This window comes from Salvelinus namaycush, chromosome 6, assembly GCF_016432855.1.
Source record: "Salvelinus namaycush isolate Seneca chromosome 6, SaNama_1.0, whole genome shotgun sequence".
NCBI lineage: Eukaryota > Metazoa > Chordata > Actinopteri > Salmoniformes > Salmonidae > Salvelinus > Salvelinus namaycush.
In genome coordinates this window covers 17,543,028-17,561,034 of record NC_052312.1, presented here as the reverse complement: position 1 = coordinate 17,561,034, position 18,007 = coordinate 17,543,028, and the positions used below count along the sequence as shown (strand labels likewise).

Below are 18,007 nucleotides of genomic sequence, written 5' to 3'. Positions count from 1 at the left end.
CGGATACCGCAAACGTCTTTTTTTTTTTTTATCGTGAACGAGATGACAGACCAACACAAACGTCGGTCTGTACTTTTTCTATTCCTTTCCCAGCAAGTCAACATGACACCTAGCAAGTGATCTACTGCGCACAGCCGATGTTCGTGCAGCCTTAGTCCTACAAGTTCTTGGGGTAAAATGATTAACAATATTTGTATAGGAAGAACGGTTGTGTCGTAGCACAAGTGATATTGTTTGTAAAGTAACCTACTAAATGCTTTTTTTGCAAGTTCTCCGTTGCTGGTTGCGGGTGTAGTCTGACTGCAAATCCAGGGAAACCACTAGAGGGCAAACTAACTGCTACAGGTGGATTATCGGTTTCACACAGAAACCTCAAATGATTTGCCTTTTCTTGTGTTGGTATTATGCTGAAGCTGAATTAATGTGTTGTAAAAAATCTGTTCTATTTTGTCTCTATATTTAGTTATTGTAGAATAAGCTATTCTAACAAGCCCAGGGGACTATATATATTTGTTTTCTGAGAAGGATCTGTCATATACCTTTCGAGCATACCCTCAAACAAATGCACACAAACGCATGTTGTAAAACCACGGGTATAAGTAGAGCTAAGTGCCAAATTGGAGAGCGACACTGTTGTGTTGTGAAAGTTGCTAAGCGACCGTCTTAGAATAAGTTAAGGGCCTAGGGAGGGTGAAGTGGGGTACAAGACGGAGAAGGAGCGGGTGAGAGAGCGTTCGTGCCGAAAGGGGGAGAAATTGTCAGTGCTCTATCAGGGGTATGATCTTCACACAGACTAACAGTGAGCTAGCTGTGCTTCATCTAACTAGCCGAGAGTCTTCTTTTAGGAGTCTGGGGGTATTTTTAGGAGTCAAACAGAGAATAGGGAGGGTGTAATCCTCATCTATCCAGCCGAGGCTCGTTAGTAAGAAGGGTGTGATCTTCTGTTACCAGTCTAGGGGTGTCTGTCCTCTGTTAGGGGTTGAGAGCACGTCTGACATGGGGCTTCTACAGAGGATGCGGAACAAGACCAGCCTCTACACACATCCTGGGTTAGACTCAACAATGCAACACTCAAACCATGCTTTGTGTACGCAACTTCCACTAACGATGGAATGTAGGATAAGGTACTTCAGTCCAAGATGACACGTTTTCTGTATTCTCTTTTTTTCACGTCTAGACAGCCTCCATAAAAAACAGCTAAACGTCTCGTGTTGTTTGCAATGTCGTAATTCTACCTTCGTTCCAAGACACCTTTTTAATGTTATTGTATTTTCTTGAGTGTTATTTACTTACAATTGCACAGAGTATTTGGTTCCATTTCTGGTGAATTGTTTCACCCCCCCCCCCACTCTCTGCCTGCCTCCGTGCTCTATCGTCAGTCAGAAATGCTTTTCCTCCAAGTGGGGAATATCAAGCAAGTAGCAATGTAAAATAATGGCATTTTGACATTTTGAAAGACATTTGTAAACAATTATTCAAATGACCGTCCGCTGTTAGAGCAGTAATCCGAGGGAGAAAGCACTCAGAGAACAAACACACACATCAGTTTGACCAGGGGTAATTCAGCATGGAGAAAGAGGATGACATCTCTGGAGGCAGAATTGTAAATGTGTGTGTGTAAGCTGGTGTGCGGTGTTTCATGTTACTCTGCTCTCTAGCTGCTCCACTCTTAAAGGAAGGAACATGTTTTCAGGGCATGGGAGGAGGGAAATGGAGGGAATAGAGCTTCTGCCACTGAGGGCTTGTGTCATCGATGTCACACTTAAGTTGTTTTCCTCCGAATGGAAAATATCCAAGTGTGGTTCAGTGGCAGGGGTGAGATAAAGGGTCCTGTGGGGCTGCAATATGCACAGGCTTAGTGTGCTAATGTCGGGCTGGAACAAAACCCTGCACTAATAACTGCACTCCAGGACCAGAGTTAGCTGACCTTGTTCTGTGTTGGCTGTTTCTCTCTCCTTCCACCTCCACAAGCCAGGACCCAGGGCTGGCCTCTTTCTCCCCCCATTTGGAGCAGACTAAGGTGGGGTCCACACAGAGGTAGCCCCCCCCCTCCCGGATGGAGGTATTTCTGCAGAAGGCGGAGGAGGATAAAGCAAACGTCCTAAATCAACAGGTGGTGGTAGATCACACACCAAGAAGACAAATCATGGATGGAACATTTATATTTCAATGATCAAATCAAGTTAACACATTTAATATCCCGTCAACTCATTATTCAGGCCTGTAAGTTATTTCCTCTCTCTTTCCTTTTCCGAAGGCTTTAGAATTGATTGACAGACACATTTCCTCTTGCTTACACTAGAGGTGAAGGTAATTGGCATGTGTTTGTTCTATGTCCAGCTGCACACACATCAACTCTGATCTCACCTCGTTCAATCCAGATGTGTTGGATTTCCATGTGAAATGCCGACCTTGATTAACGCACTGATAGACGTACAGTAGCATATCACTATAACCCACACATTATATACATTATACACACTAACTGAGACCAGGATCCTACCGCTGCAGATTTTACATTTCCAATATGTTCTCCTCCATAAAGAATATGTACTTTAGCACCCTTCACTTCCTCTCGCTCTCCCTCGTTCCCCACCTCCTCCCTCTCTCTCTCTCCGTACCTCCTCTCTCGCTATTCCCTCTGGCGGTAGATATATAGTTATGATGAACACGCCGTATTGAAGTGGCTGTTGAGTCTCCTGGCAGATAGGATGTATTGTGGCTGGGAGTTTAGAGGCCCTAGCTGGAATAATGGCTTCTATAATTGCACTCTAGGGAAAGGTACAGCAGCTAGCCCAAAGATTTCACTCTTCCTCACCAGCCCTGAGGCTGACTACCACAAACCACTGAGAACAGTGCCAATTCTAACCACCCATTCCTCTTTCCCTTTCTCCATCCCTCCTTCTGTTCCTTCTTCCTTTCATCTTTGCTTCCCTCTCTCTGTCTCTCCTTACCTCCCTTTGGACCTCCATCGCTTTCTTTCCCTCCCTCCCTTCCTGCTGGACAGGGAGAGGCTGGAGGCCGAGCAGAGACGGGGGGAGCGGGTAGAGCAGCAGGCCCAGTTTGAGGAGTGCTTTGTGGGGCTGAGGGAGGAGATGGAGAGGGGGATGAGACTGGTGGTGGAAGAGGAAACACGCGGGAAGGAGATAGAGAGAGGTGGTGGAGGAGCGACTGAGAGAAGCAAAGGCCATGGAGGCTAAAGCCCAGGTGGGACAGATCTAAACGTGTGTGTGTGTGTGTGTGTGTGTGTGTGTGTGTGTGTGTGTGTTCCACCACTTGTACAGACCTCTGTCTGATTCCACTCGCACTTCACTCCTCCTCGCTCTCAATTCAGGGCTTTATTGGCATGGAAAACATGTTTACATTGCCAAAGCAAGTGGAATAGATAATAAATAAAAGTGAAATAAACAATCAGAAATGAACAGTAAACACTACACTCGCAAAAGTTTCAAAAGAATATAGACATTTCAAATGTTATATTATTGGTTATGTACATTGTTGAAAAAATGTGCAAATAGTTGAAGTAACGACTTCTACACACACACACACACACTCTCAGGAGGACATGAAGAGGTGTGTTAGGGAGACAGAGGCACAGAATGACCTACAGACTCTCCAGGACAGACAGCATGGAATTCTCTCAAATGCAAAACAGGCAAGAATGTCTACACATGCACACACGCATATATGCACAGCACACCCAGACGCTCAGCAGTTTCTCCTCTTTCATCACGATCTCTCCCTCTCTGCTCTGCATTCCTCTCCCTCCTGTATACCTGCCTATATGAATACTTCTCTGTCATTCTGTATAGTGTAAAGGGAGAGTATTGAGGAGAATGGGTCATTTGAGCCAAAGGGGTAAGTTGAGCCACCCTTGTTTGTAAGAAATCATTCACAAAATGTATAATTTGACCAAATATTTAGGAAGAGGTCATTTCATGGAGCCTATGAAGGAAGAAACCACATGGGAAAAGTGGTAAGCAAGTTAGGTCCAGAAAACAGATTTTCACCCAGTCAAATGAATTTGTTTAATGGTTTTAATGTTTAAGGTTCCATGATTCTCGACTCTAAACCAAAGTACTGTAAATAATTTTCAGATTGTTCTATACATCAGTTGGGGTCTCTATAAGATTCTATATGAGGTCCTAAACCTAGCACGAAAGTGCATCCTTGTAGCTGTGTGGGGGAATATAGTCAAAATGTTTGCCTTGGGGTTAAGTTAAGCCAATAGCCATGGGGTAAGTTTACCCAATGGTTGAGCCAATGGCAAGTTGAGAAAATGTAAGTGTTTTCTTCCCAGGCATAATGCAAGGAATTATTGCGATTTGAGGTAACAACATGGCCCGGCCTATGTTAAAAGTGCAACAAATAAAATACTAAGTGTTTTAGGTATTGATTAAAAAAGATAAAAAAGCGATTGTGTTTGGGAAATAAAGATTGACGTGATTTTAAAAAGGTAGTGGTAATATTTAATTCAGTACAGAAATGTATAGGCGGCTTAACTTACAATGTCCCGCAGCTCAACTTCTATACCTGGGGTAAGTTTTTTTCAAGAGACCACTTTTTGGACAAGCTTTGTTTTCAAAACTGTAATGTTTACATGAATTCTGGTTATTTCCAGGGATGCATCCTGAAATATATGTAGATATCTTTGTTATTTTTTGTTGGAAAGAAACTATGTTTCCCTTGACAGAGTGATGCTGAATGTAAAACTAGATGATAATTGTACATGAAGTACAATTGATGGGACTTGCTTTAACTCTTTAAAAGTATATTTGTGGTAGTGAAGAACTACGTAGAATAGGGTTGTATGTATACCTAGTGATAGCTAGCTGTAGTTCTATCTGATTAATGAACTCTCTAGGCTCACCGTAATCACTGAAAATAACATTTCCTGAAGAACATGTGGTGCGCTTAATAGCTTGTTTTAAAGTATGTATGGTTTTGAGATAAGTTATAGTTGTGGTAGTGTCTGCAGTAGTAATGGTGGTGACTGGTTATAGTTGAAAAAGTACAGTGGGGCAAAAAAGTATTTAGTCAGCCACCAATTGTGCAAGTTCTCCCACTTAAAAAGATGAGAGAAGCCTGTAATTTTCATCATAGGTACACTTCAACTATGACGGACAAAATGAGAAAAAAAAAATCCAGAAAATCACATTGTAGGATTTTTAATGAATTTATTTGCAAATTATGGTGGAAAATAAGTATTTTAGAATGGACAGAATGGACATGGTCCGTAGTTGTGGCCAGTACTACTTTTGGTTAGTCGTTTTGGTAAGTATTTGTGTGGCTCAGTAGTTGTGGTCAGTAGTTGTGTGGTTGTGGTCAGTAGTTGTGTAGTTCAGTAGTTGTGTGGTCAGTAGTTGTGGTCAGTAGTTTTCTGTAAGTAGGTGTGTGGTCAGTAGTTGTGTAACCTAACGTAGCAGGTGTAAAACAAACGCCTGAACCTAGATTCCCTACGTACTGGTCCTGATGAGAATTTTAAAAACTGTTCTCTACTACACTGTTCAACCAATCCAGTAAACGTGGAGTAGGAGTTAAAATGGAGTGTCACTTTGTTAACGTCCAAAGTGGAAGTTGCATCACAGGCTGTATTCCTTTTGGTCAGTGCTATCTGGGATCATTGGGACGTCCCTACCCTAGCCCTTATGGTAACCTTAACCATAGCCCTTACCTAACCTTAACCCCTAACCATGATAAATGGCAACTTCAATTGGGTAGGGGCATCTCAAGGATCCCGGATAACAGACCCTTTTGCATTTCCCCTGAAAACAGGAACATCCAGTTGTTGGGGACTCGGCAGAGGCTAGTAGTTGTGGTCAGTTGTGTGGTTGTGGTCCGCAGTTGTGGCCAGTGTCTAAACTACAGTTGATGCGTGTGAAAACTGAAATATGTGCGATGAGAAGTGATCGGGTGAAATATATGAAGCGAGTGACTGGAGAAGGCTTTGCTCTATCCAATCAGAGCAGCGGGATCAACGTACAGCCCGCTCTTCTCTTTACAGACAGGAAAATTAGCCAGTTGAGTTTAGAGCACGGGGCACGATCCTGAGAAGGAGTACACTGTTGCCTTGGCTGCCACCTTGTTCTAAATTCAATCACCCTCCTCATTATTTTTGCCAGCGCTGCCACATGTGCTTCTGCATGTGGGGGTATCCATAGAAACGGCTCCATTATGGCTGCTCAATGATGAGACATGAGAGAGCTGTTAGCTGATGTTAGCTACAGTGACTTCAGAAAGTATTCACACCACTTGACTTTTTCCACAGCCACTATGCTTGAAAATATGGAGATTGGTACTGTTGTGTTGTATTGGATTTGTCCCAAATTTGCCCATTCAGGACGAAAAGTTAATTGCTTTGCCACATTTTTCAGTATTACTTAAGTGCCTTGTTGCAAACAGAATGCATGTTTTGGAATATTTTTACTCTGTCATTCAGGTTAGTATTGTGGAGTAACTACAATGTTGTTGATCCATCCTCAGTTTTCTCCTATCACAGCCATTAAACTCTGTTACTGTTTTAATGTCACCATTGGCCTCATGGTGAAATCCCTGAGAGGTTTCCCTCCTCTCCGGCAATTGAGTTAGGAAGAATGTTTATAGTTTTGTAGTGACTGGGTGTATTGGTACACCATCCATAGTGTAATTAATAACTTCACCATGCTTAAAGGGATATTCAATGGCTGCTTTTTTATTTTTGCCCATCTACCAATAGGTGCCCTTCTTTGCGAGGCATTGGAAAGCCTCCCTGGTCTTTGTGGTTGAATCTGTGTTTGAAAGTCACTGCTCATCTGAGGGACCTTACAAATAATTGTATGTGTGGGGTACAGAGATGAGGTAGTCATTCAAAAATCATGTTAAAAACACTATTGTACACAGAGTGAGTCCATGCAACTTATTATGTGACTTGTTAAGCAAATTTTTACTCCTGAACTAAAATACAAATAATATTTTTAACTCCTTGCACACAGAACATCCATCTGGTGATGGTGATAACGGAGTAGAACAATCCTTCTACTCCAGACAGACACTTATTTAGGCTTGCCATAACTAAGGGGTTAGTCGTTTCAGCTAGTACAGCCGTGCCATCTGAGCCAAAACATTGTCCAACGTTCACCTGCTGCCCAATATGGCTCCTTTCCCACATATGGAAAGCCGTTCAGCATGAATCACAATAATAAATCATCAGAAATGTCATGATCCATTTCTTCCCCGTCATCTGAGTACTTTTTTATTTAGATCTTGTAGCAACGCTAATGCAGCATGTGCATCCATTCATCTTGGTCCATTGTAAATTACGCACGCTCTCACTGTGTAGCTGACTCCAAGTAGGCCTAGAGTAGACTAATAAGACTGCTTGGATTCGGTGGACTGATAAAGGGTACACTGTTTTGAGATTATAATTACAATAGGTGAATACAATAGAGTGGTCCGCCCTGTTCCTCATTCACAATTGGTGATATGCATAGTTCGCTTCCTTATGCATAGTTCCCCCCATCTTACTATACTTAATTTATTTCATTGGATATACACTATATATACAAAAGTATGTGGACACCCCTTCAAATGAGTGGATTCGGCTATTTCAGCCACACCCGTTGCTGACAGGTGTATAAAAATCGAGCACACAGCCATGCAATTTCCACAGACAAATATTGACAGTAGAATGGCCTTAGTGACTTTCAACGTGGCACCGTCATAGGATGCCACCTGCCCAACAAGTCAGCTTTTCAAATCTCTGCTCTGATAGAGCTGCTCCGGTATTGTGAAGTGGCAAGGTCTAGGAGCAACAACGGCTCAGTGTCGGAAGTGGTAGGCCACACAAGCTCACAAAATGGGACCGCCGAGTGCTGAAGGGCGTAGCGCATAAAAATCGTCTGTCCTCAGTTGCAACATTCACTACTGAATTCCAAACTGCCTCTGGAAGCAACATCAGCACAAGAACTGTTCGTCGGGAGCTTCATGAAATGGGTTTCCATGGCCGAGCAGCCGCACACAAGCCTAAGATCACCATGCGCAATGCCAACCGGAGTGGTGTAAAGCTCCCTGCTATTGGACTCTGGAGCAGTGGAAATGCATTCTCTGGAGTGATGAACCACGCTTCACCATCTGGCAGGCCGACGGAAGAATCTGGATTTGGCAGATTCCAGGAGAACGCTTTGGTGCAGAAGGAATAATTGTCTGAGGCTGTTATTCATGGTTCGGGCTAGGCCCATTAGTTCCAATGAAGGGAAATCTTAACGCTACAGCATACAATGACATTTTAGACGATTCTGTGCTTCCAACTTTGTGGCAACAGTTTGGGGAAGGCCCTTTCCAGTGTCAGCATGACAATACCCCCTTGCACAAAGCGAGGTCCATACAAAAATGGTTTGTTGAGATCGGTGTGGAATAACTTCAGGCCTGCACAGAGCCCTGACCTCAACCCCATCGAACACCTTTGAGGATGAATTGGTACGCAGACTGCGAGCCAGGCCTAATCGCCCAACATCAGTGCCCGACCTCACTAATGCTCTTGTGTCTGAATGGAAGCAAGTCCCTGCAGCAATGTTCCAACATCTAGTGTAAAGCCTTCCCAGAAGAGTGGAGGCTGTTATAGCAGCAAAGAGGGGACAAACTCCATATTTAATGCCCATGATTTTGGAATAAGATGGTTGACGACTTTTGGCCATGTAGTGTCGTTTAGGTGTAGTTTGGACGGACCAACTGGGCGGGCAACTTATCTTAACCTGTAGAAAATGTTAGTATTTACAGTCTATGCGCTTCTGGATGAATCAACACATTTTCTGACTGATTACAATTTGCATTTGGTGTTCTGTGGTTTCTTATGACCTATTTTAACACAATAAATGCATTCATTTAGCAATTCATTCTTTATGGAATATTTATACAATTGCAATAGCAAGGTCAGAACTACCTTCATGGAATTTCTAGTGGTTATGGAATTCCAGGCTCTTAGTGTTAGACTTACCCATAAAGACTCACAGCTGTAATCGCTGCCAACGGTGATTCTAACATCTATTGACTCAGGAGTGTGAATACTTATGTAAATGAGATATCTGTATTTAATTTTCAATAAATTTGCACAAATTCCTAAAAACATGTTTTCACTTCATCTTTATGGGGTAAAGCTGTCACTTTTGATTGATATGAGATATTTTTGTTCCTACAATGCCTTGCAAAAGTATTCATCCCCCTTGGCGTTTTACCTATGCGTCTTCACCGTGCATGTGTCTTCACCCCCTTTGCTATGAAGCCCTTAAATAAGGTCTGGCGCAACCAATTACCTTCAAAAGTCACATGATTTGTTAAATAAAGTCCGCCTGTGTGCAATCTAAGTGTCACATGATCTGTCCCATGATCTCAGTATATATACACACCTGTTCTGAAAGGCCCCAGAGTCTGCAACACCACTAAGCAAGGGGCACCACCAAGCAAGTGGCACCATGAAGACCAAGGAGCTACCCAAACAGGTCAGGGACAAAGTTGTGGAGAAGTACAGATCAGGGTTGGGTTCTAAAAAAGTATGAGCACCATTAAATCCATTATTAAAAATTGAAAATATGGCACAACAACAAACCTTCCAAGAGAGGGCCGCCCACCAAAACTCATGGACCAGGCAATGAGGGCATTAATCAGAGGCAACAAAGAGACCAAAGATAACCGGGAAAGAGCTGCAAAGCTCCACAGCGGAGATTGGAGTATCTGTCCATAGGAGCACTAAGCCATGCACTTCAAAGAGCTGGGCTTTACGGAAGAGTGGCCAGAAAAAAAGCCATTGCTTAAAGAAAAAAATAAGCAAACACATTTGGTGTTCACCAAAAGGCATGTGGGAGATTCCCCAAACATATGGAAGAAAGTACTCTGGTCAGATGAGACTAAAATGTAGCTTTTTGACCATCAAGGAAAACGCCATGTCTGGCACAAACCCAACACCTTTCATCACCCTGAGAACACCATCCCCACAGTGAAGCATGGTGGTGGCAGCATCATGCTGTGGGGATGTTTTTCATCAGCAGGGACTGGGAAACTGGTCAGAATTGAAGGAATGATGGATGGCACAAAATACAGGGAAATTCTTGAGGGAAACCTGTTTCAGTGTTCCAGAGATTTGAGACTGGGACGGAGGTTCACCTTCCAGCAGGACAATGACCCTAAGCATACTGCTAAAGGAACACTCAAGTGGTTTAAGGGGAAACATTTAAATGTCTTGGAATTGCCTAGTCAAAACCCAGACATCAATCCAATTGAGAATCTGTGGTATGACTTAAAGATTGCTGTACACAAGCAGAACCCATCCAACTTGATGGAGCTGGAGCAGTTTTGCCTTGAAGAATGGGGAAAAAATCCCAGTGGCTAGATGTGCCAAGCTTATAGAGACATACCCCAAGAGACTTGCATCTGTAATTGCTGCAAAAGGTGGCTCTACAAAGTATTGACTTTGGGGGGGGGGGTGAATAGTTATGCATGCTCAAGTTGTTTTTGTGTCTTATTTCTTGTTTATTTCACAATAAAAATGTTTTGCATCTTCAAAAGTGGTAGGCATGTTGTGTAAATCAAATGATACAAGCCCCCAAAAAATATATTTTAATTCCAGGTTGTAAGGCAACAAAATAGGAAAAATTCCAAGAGGGTGAATATTTTCGCAAGCCACTGTATTACAGATTTGAATAGCAGAGAAGTAGACAAACTTATCGAAATTGTCACACCAATCTAACATTTTGTCTGACTTGTTGGGAAAGTGGTCAAAACTTCAGTTGTTTTTTAAAAAGTTTGAGAAAATGCTGTTGCTGCGCTTACTAAAACAGCTGTAACGTTTGATTGGTACAAGATAATTCTATTCCGATTTCAGATTTGAATAGCAGGAAGTAGACCAAAATGTCATACCCTCTAATTTTTTGTCTAAGTTGTTGGCAAAGTGGTCAAAGTAGCTGATTTTTGTCAAAACTTGCATTATTGGTTGCATTTACAGTTTATGGAATGTTGGAAGTCATGTCACAATGGGACCCTTATAATGTTGAAGAAATCCCATTAAAAGAAAGACAAAAAATATAAAAGATATCAAAAAGTTGTATGTAACCACACTGGTCCTGACTAGTCTACACATTTTCAAGTTTGAACAGCGTTTCTACAGTAGCTTAAACGTTGTAAGAGGAATAGAATAAAAAGGCAGAAGTATGATTAAGATTTAAAGTCTGGATTTTTGCTTTGCAAGTCCCACCTAAAAATGGCTCAACTTACCCCGTTCTCCCCTACTATGCCCTTTCTCTCCCTCTCCTCACGCATTGTGTGTTTCTCATGCCGTGTGTGTGTGTGTAACTGTGTGTCAATGGGGGGGGGGGGGGGGGGGGGGGGGCATGCCCTTGTATGTCATGCCTTGCGTCTGCGTCATGTTTTTGGCAATGTCTGTCTGTCTGTCTCTCTCTCTCTCTGTGTGTCTGTCTCTGTGCTCTCCCTCTCGTGTTTTTTGGCTGTGTGTCTCTGTCTCTGTGTGTGGTGTTAGGCAGTGGCAGCTGGAGCAGGGTCTGGCTAGAGTCACGGGGGCGAGGATGCAGTACGAGACAGAGTTTAAGGTCAGCACACTTAATGAGGTCATGAATAAATGAACACCAAACTATGGCGCACACACACGTTCATAACAGGCCCACGTGAGCGAGCTGCAGCCCCTTCCTCTTTCGTTCTTTATATCTCTTTCTCTCGCTCCTCTCTCTCCATCCATAATAGGCACATGTGAGTTGCAGCTTTCCTCCTGTCCCTCCCTCTCCCAGAGACAGCAGATAAGGCTCAACTTTCTTTTCTCTTTCCCCCCCTCCAACCCCCCCGCCCCCCACTCACTCACAGACAGAGGTTAGTGTAGCTACAGACAGTTTGAGGATCTGACCGAGTCCTCCCTCCACTCTGACTGCCTGTTGAAGTTCTGTCGCCTGGGCCGTGAGTCTGTATACACAGACGTGGGCATCCAGACTGGTGTCATCAACACGTGACACCTCACAGATGCACAGACACCTCCCGGCTGCTCAGGGTACAGGTACTGAAATGCACAGATCTAGCATCAGCTCATTCTTCCCGATCTTGATGAGGTAAAACGTAACACTGATCTTAGATCAGCACATAGGAACTCCCTCATTCTACTTAGGCCTACCATTTGAGCTCACAGATGCCTCTCTGCTCTGTCGTCATCTGGAATGTGTCCATATAGGGAAGGAAACTCATGTCACGGAATAGAGCAATAAACCTGATTATAAGTTGAATATGTTGTCTTATTTTATCATCTTAGTTTCATCTGCACTGAAAATATTACGAAATTATTTCAGAACCAGGACATCAAGGTTACGTTTTTTTAAAGATATCAAAACATGTAATTACACAGTAAAGACATTCAGATGATTCGTTGCACTTCCATGGCTAACCACAGGGTGGAAGTGCAGGCAAGGTTTTGGTCTCTACTTGACAGTCAGATGGGCATTTGGCCCCGTCTGTTCTCTTGGCGAGCGCGGCTCCACTGTAAACAATAATGTGTGGCCACCGAGATGCCTGTCGTCCGCGATGCTCTGCACATCGTCAAATCAAACGGCTCTTTCAACTGTTATTATTGGAAGTTATTGCTTAAACTATACTTCCCAAACAATGTCAAAGCACAGAGAGAAATCTTGTTGGGAGTCTGGGTAATGACCAGGGCTATAGGCCTTGGGATGTATGTCATTAGAATGACATTCATTCTGTCTTTATACAAGTTTCAGCATTGTCAAATAACCGTTATTATACGGTAGTAATGAGAGAGTAGAGACCTATCATTTTCTTTCAGAAAATCACAAATAAGTGGGCTACCACGTTTGTGAACATGAAGAAATACACACTGGGGGCGCTCGAGCCCTTTCACAAACTCTCTCACCAAAAAAATCGCAGCATTTTGTCGTGCATGATAGTGTGAATGAGCGACTGTTTGTTGGAGTCTGCGAACAGATGAAGTAGAGGGAGGGAGAGGGTGGGTCGCTCTGCGTGTTTGAAAAGGACAGAAAAGACCGATAGCTATCATAACACTGTACATAGCCATAATGACATTTGAAATGTCTATTCCTTTGAAACTTGTGTAATGTTTACTGTACATTTTTGATTGATTATTTCACTTTTGTTTTATTTATTATTTCACTTGCTTTGTCAATGTAAACATATGTTTCCCATGCCAATAAAGCCCATTGAATTGAATGGAACCTAAGTTTACCCCTCAGGTGGAGGAGGGGTTCTATGTAAATTGAGGGAGGGCTAAAACCGACTCGACCAGAAGAAAAAAAAGCTGAAAGAGAATTCCAATCCATTAGTGCGCCTGCCTGCTAGTCGGAAGATGGGGAATTTTTTTATTCGAACATACACCTCCCCTTTTCCCAAACAAGCAGTCAGTCTGTCAATGTGCTCCGAGCGTTAGGCAAGTCAAACGAGTGGGATTTTGAACTAGTGAGACGGGGGACATATCGAATGGAAACCATTGGAAGCTATCCAGATTCCAAATGACTCGCCACATCAGACAGGCGAGGCTATAACATACGAATATGAGTTCAAGTTCGATTTATTATTCAAAGTTTTATTTTGCTCTTGTTCGTCTGGTAAGGACTGAAGTTGAATAGGCTGGAGATCTTCTAGCCTTCAGTTATCTTTCGAGTCCAGTGTTTTGATGTGTTATGTGATAAATTGATTGCTGGATTTGTCAACACCACCTGAGTTCGTTTGTTTTGAATTGCCAGTCTCATTTACAAATCGTTTGGGAAAGGATATTGATTTACTCACTGGAAGAGAAGAGAAATGACACGCAGTGTGTACCAAACCGTGCAATGACAAATCCACCGACCAGCGAGCATCAACACGTCCTTCTGATGGAGCTACTGTTATAAACTGGGGGGGAAGCTTCTATTTTTAAACACAGCATTTTCGCTAATGTCTCGAATCTTTTGAAACTACAATTTATTTATCGCAGTAAAGACTCTAAAGAAAATAAGAAGTAGAAAGGAATGGGAGAGAAACCGAAGAGAATCGGCGCAGAGAACAAGGGAACATTGTTTGGGAAAACACAATTATAGGAAACACCAACACGCAACAGAAAATAGCTCTCCTCGAGCGCCTATCAAACCCGGACAGAAATCGATTCAACGGGAGATATTTTTTTTGTGGAAGAAGGGGAGTGGTGCTCAAGCCATTGAACACAGCTAGAGCAACTTTCTCTGCCGTAGTTGTCAATTACTACGTTGTGTGCTCTATTATTCGTTTCATATCCATGCGGTTGCCCAAGGCACGATATTTCCTCCTCACGCGTTAAGTGACTCACCTATAGCTTACAAGGCTATAGCCTTTGTTTGGACGGCACCCCATCTACATCCTCATAGAAAACATACCATTGATTTTTTTTAAATGGGGTTCAATAATAGCGGTTGTGGAGTTGCAATGGCGTGTCGGAGAAGTGGGAGTAAACTGGGATTTGTGCTGATATTCTTACTGGATTTACTGGGAACGGCGGTGAGCAACATGGAACCCATCTACTGGAATTCAGTGAACAAAAGGTAATGTCGGAAGTAAAGTTGTGCAGCCTATGGGATTACTTTGCAGTCGTTTGTAAACGATAATTATAGGCCTCTCTTTATTATGTGGAGAAAGCTCTCAATGAAGTTCGGAGAGGGAGGGTGTGTAATAACGACTTCAGCTCTCTCTCTCTCTCTCCATTGTCGAGTTATCCAAGGCTAAAGACGGTGTGGGGCTCCTATGTGGCCCAGACTCGTAAATTGCAGTTTGTATTGAGTGTGTGTGTTGAGGGATTTTAAGACAATATTTCGAAGAAAACGCGTTTTTTTCCCCTTTCGATGCTTATCGAATGGCCTGCATTTGTCTCATTCCCAAATGTTTCTCCCATATAGCATATCAATTGCAATCACCCATTGAAATCAATATTGTTCAAAGTGACAATTGTCATGTAGTTGTTACATTGTAATTAATTTATTAGGACTACATAAACGTTTGGCTATTGTCATCCAAACCATTTATGGGTAGGGTTGAGTTGAACCTATAGGCAGTAGCGGGGTTCCCCAATTGGCGGCCCGCTGTTGTTGCATTTATTATATATATTTTTTGTTGGATATAAAAGACTTAAACACCAGGAAATAAGCTCCAAGTGATTCGAATTTTTGAAATCTGTTCCCAAGTATTGCCAGGCATAGAGACACGTGATGTATGCAAATGTTAGCAAGGTTTGAACATTTTATGTTTTAGTCAAATTTTATATCTGTTTGGGGTTCTTGCTGTCAATTTGCAGTCTACAAATTATTTGTAATTATGTTCCTGGACCCGACCATCCCCTAAGAAAAAAATCGTCCCGTGGCTAAATCTATTTCAGGGATGGGCAACTTTGATTGGGGTGGGGGACACAAGTCTGAATTTATCATGAGGGGGCTCGAGTTGCTTCCAGTCTGCATACCCACCACATGTGCAGTTTTAAGAGCTCAAGTCTACTCATTTTGCCATGGGGCATAGAGAAAATATAGCACTTTTAAAGCAAGTTTGCTGTAATTCTTCCATGGGCGGAGAGGAAAATGAAGTGTTTTTAATATGATATGAGTGATAAAACAATATTGATCTTAGTAGCCTAATCTAGACACTGTGTAGCCTTGAAGACCACGTTGGCATTGATTAACAATAAAGAGACTGCCTGTCCGGAACACATGCAACTCATTTGCAATTTCCCTGTGTACAAAGGAAAGTCCGTTGTAGGTGAGAAATGTCATTTAAAACACCCCCCATTATCCACTCTGACTAACGACCGAGACCACCTTACCACCATTTCCTCACACCTCCACCAATTTCCATGCGTCTGAATTGACACCTGGTGGCGATGGTGTGTGTGGTAGGCAGCCTACTCCAAGCCTTGCGACTCCATAGCTGGTCTGGAACGGAATGTAGGTTATGCGCAGCAGTGCAGCTATTAGGCCGGGCTACAGATGCCGAGGGCTGTTTCAAGACGAATAGGCTTTTAATGTCTCCATGTGGTGGTCGGCTACTCCGGGGCCTATCTTCACTCGACAGATGCTGCAACAAGGGGATCTAATTCTGCGCACCTCTGCCATTGTAGGTCTTGGCAAAAGCCCCTAATGAGGGGCTGCGTCCCAAATGGCACCCTTTTCCCTTTGTATATTTGAGACGCACAGGGTCTTTGTCAGTGGTGGGCGTAGTAATCTGATGGGTGCCTCTGCCTTGGACACGGGAGGGTAGTTTTCACTGAAGGACTGTAGGCCGTGTGCTTTGTGAGTGGGCCTAATGCTCTGTTGATAGGGTATCGTGTGATTTGATTCTAATTTAATAGACTTGCCACTTTACTTGTTAGTTCTGTTACCTCCATTTGTGAGGTAAGTAGTCCTACGCCTCGGCCTAGAGCTAATGGATAACCGTGGTGACTTTCACACTAGTTACTGGTTCACACTTTTCCCTGTGCCCACTCAGGTCATGGAAAGAGACAATCTTAGGTGAAGTAGACAAAGTTTTTACTTTATCGCACAAAATAATTGCCTTGTAATTTTCCTCAGTTAAATCATGGAAGGCATGTTCTTACATGGCTGATACAATGTGATTTACACAAGTTGTTACAAGTTAACAACTGTTTAAGAAAATGATCATCCCCCCCACACACACATACGCGCACACTATATTTCTTGTATTCTGTCAAAATGATCACACCCTGGTATATAAAGCCAGGACAAAGCAGTAAATTCACGCTGAAGTGCATGGTTCACATTTTGGGTTTGTGGCAAATGTATTGGCAACTGTAGTGTAGTTAACCTTCAGACCATTCCTAATTTCACTGCTTTGAAGTTTAGGGTGTCCACCTGCACATTCTCCTTCCTCCCACTCTGCCCTTCTCTCTCTTCGCTTGTCAGTGTCTTCAAGTCACTTTTTTCTGTTGCTTCTCGCTGCCTCATTCTTTCTCCTTCTCCCATTGTACCTATCGCTCTCATGCTCTCATTTTATGCCTCTTCTTTCTTTAATAGCTCAGACACACCGATATGATTTTCAAAACGTACTGTTGACAGTACTTAGCACATCTGAACAGTGTTGGCAGTCAATTTCTTTTGTGTTCACACAGCAAAGACCTTGAAGTCGTGAGCTACTCAGCCTTGTTAAATTAAAATACTCCAAACCAGAAGGTGGCAGTAGTGTTTGGGCAATACATGTCCTTGTGTGTTTTAGTTTATGGCAGGGGTTGGAACGAAAAATATTTTCCAATCGTTTTGTTCTGAATAGAACCATTATTATTTTCTTTACGGTCTCTTCCGACCAGCAAAATATTAGTTCTGAAGCGGTTCGAACCCCCCAAAAAGTAAGGATTTATTGTTCCTTTTTAAACCTCCGAAATATATATTTACATTTAGCTCGACATTAAATTACTTCACCAATCAGTGCGGATAGAGAAGCTAGCTATGGAGCGGGCAAGCTATAGTTGTTTACATGCATTGGACAGACAAGTGTAGGGCGCGAGATGCGACTGAAATTTTGCTGGTGGGGACAGGGTGAGAAAGTGTGAAGGAGGCTTGGCTTGAAGCGCTGGACATCTTGTTATGACATGCCTTATCTGAATTATAGCTCGGAAGAGCGGCTTCTATGATGGAACTTTGAATGCGTTTGAACTTCTGAGAGTTGTCTTACCGTTGGACCACAGCCAGCTAGCTAACAAGCTTGTGTGCAGACCTGCACCAGAATCAAAATAAAAACACGGCTTGCCTTTTTGTAGTTAATAAATCCAATGTGAAGCGCGATAACTATAGTATCCTTAACATTGAAACGTTAATCCATTCTTATAAAATCGCTCTCCCTAATTTCTGATTCACGCCTGTAATGTCAGTAGGCTACAGGGCTCCCGAGTGGTGCGGTGGTCTAAGACACTGCATCTCAGCGCAAGAGGTGTCACTGCAGTACCTGGTTTGAATCAGGCTGCATCACATCCGGCTGTGATTGGGAGTCCCGTAGGGCGGCGCAC

The 18,007-nt window shown here is 42.9% G+C and overlaps 1 protein-coding gene across 1 annotated transcript in view; it reads left to right on the top strand.

Annotated features, from left to right (window-relative positions):
• Positions 1-13,435: 13,435 nt before the first annotated feature.
• The window catches only part of efnb3b (ephrin-B3b), a 96,439-nt gene continuing 91,867 nt past the window's right edge, over positions 13,436-18,007 (top strand). The window contains exon 1 of the mRNA XM_038996046.1: positions 13,436-14,549. Within this exon, the coding sequence (XP_038851974.1) occupies positions 14,401-14,549 (149 nt within the window). The 5' untranslated portion in view covers positions 13,436-14,400. The remainder of the gene's footprint in view (positions 14,550-18,007) is intronic.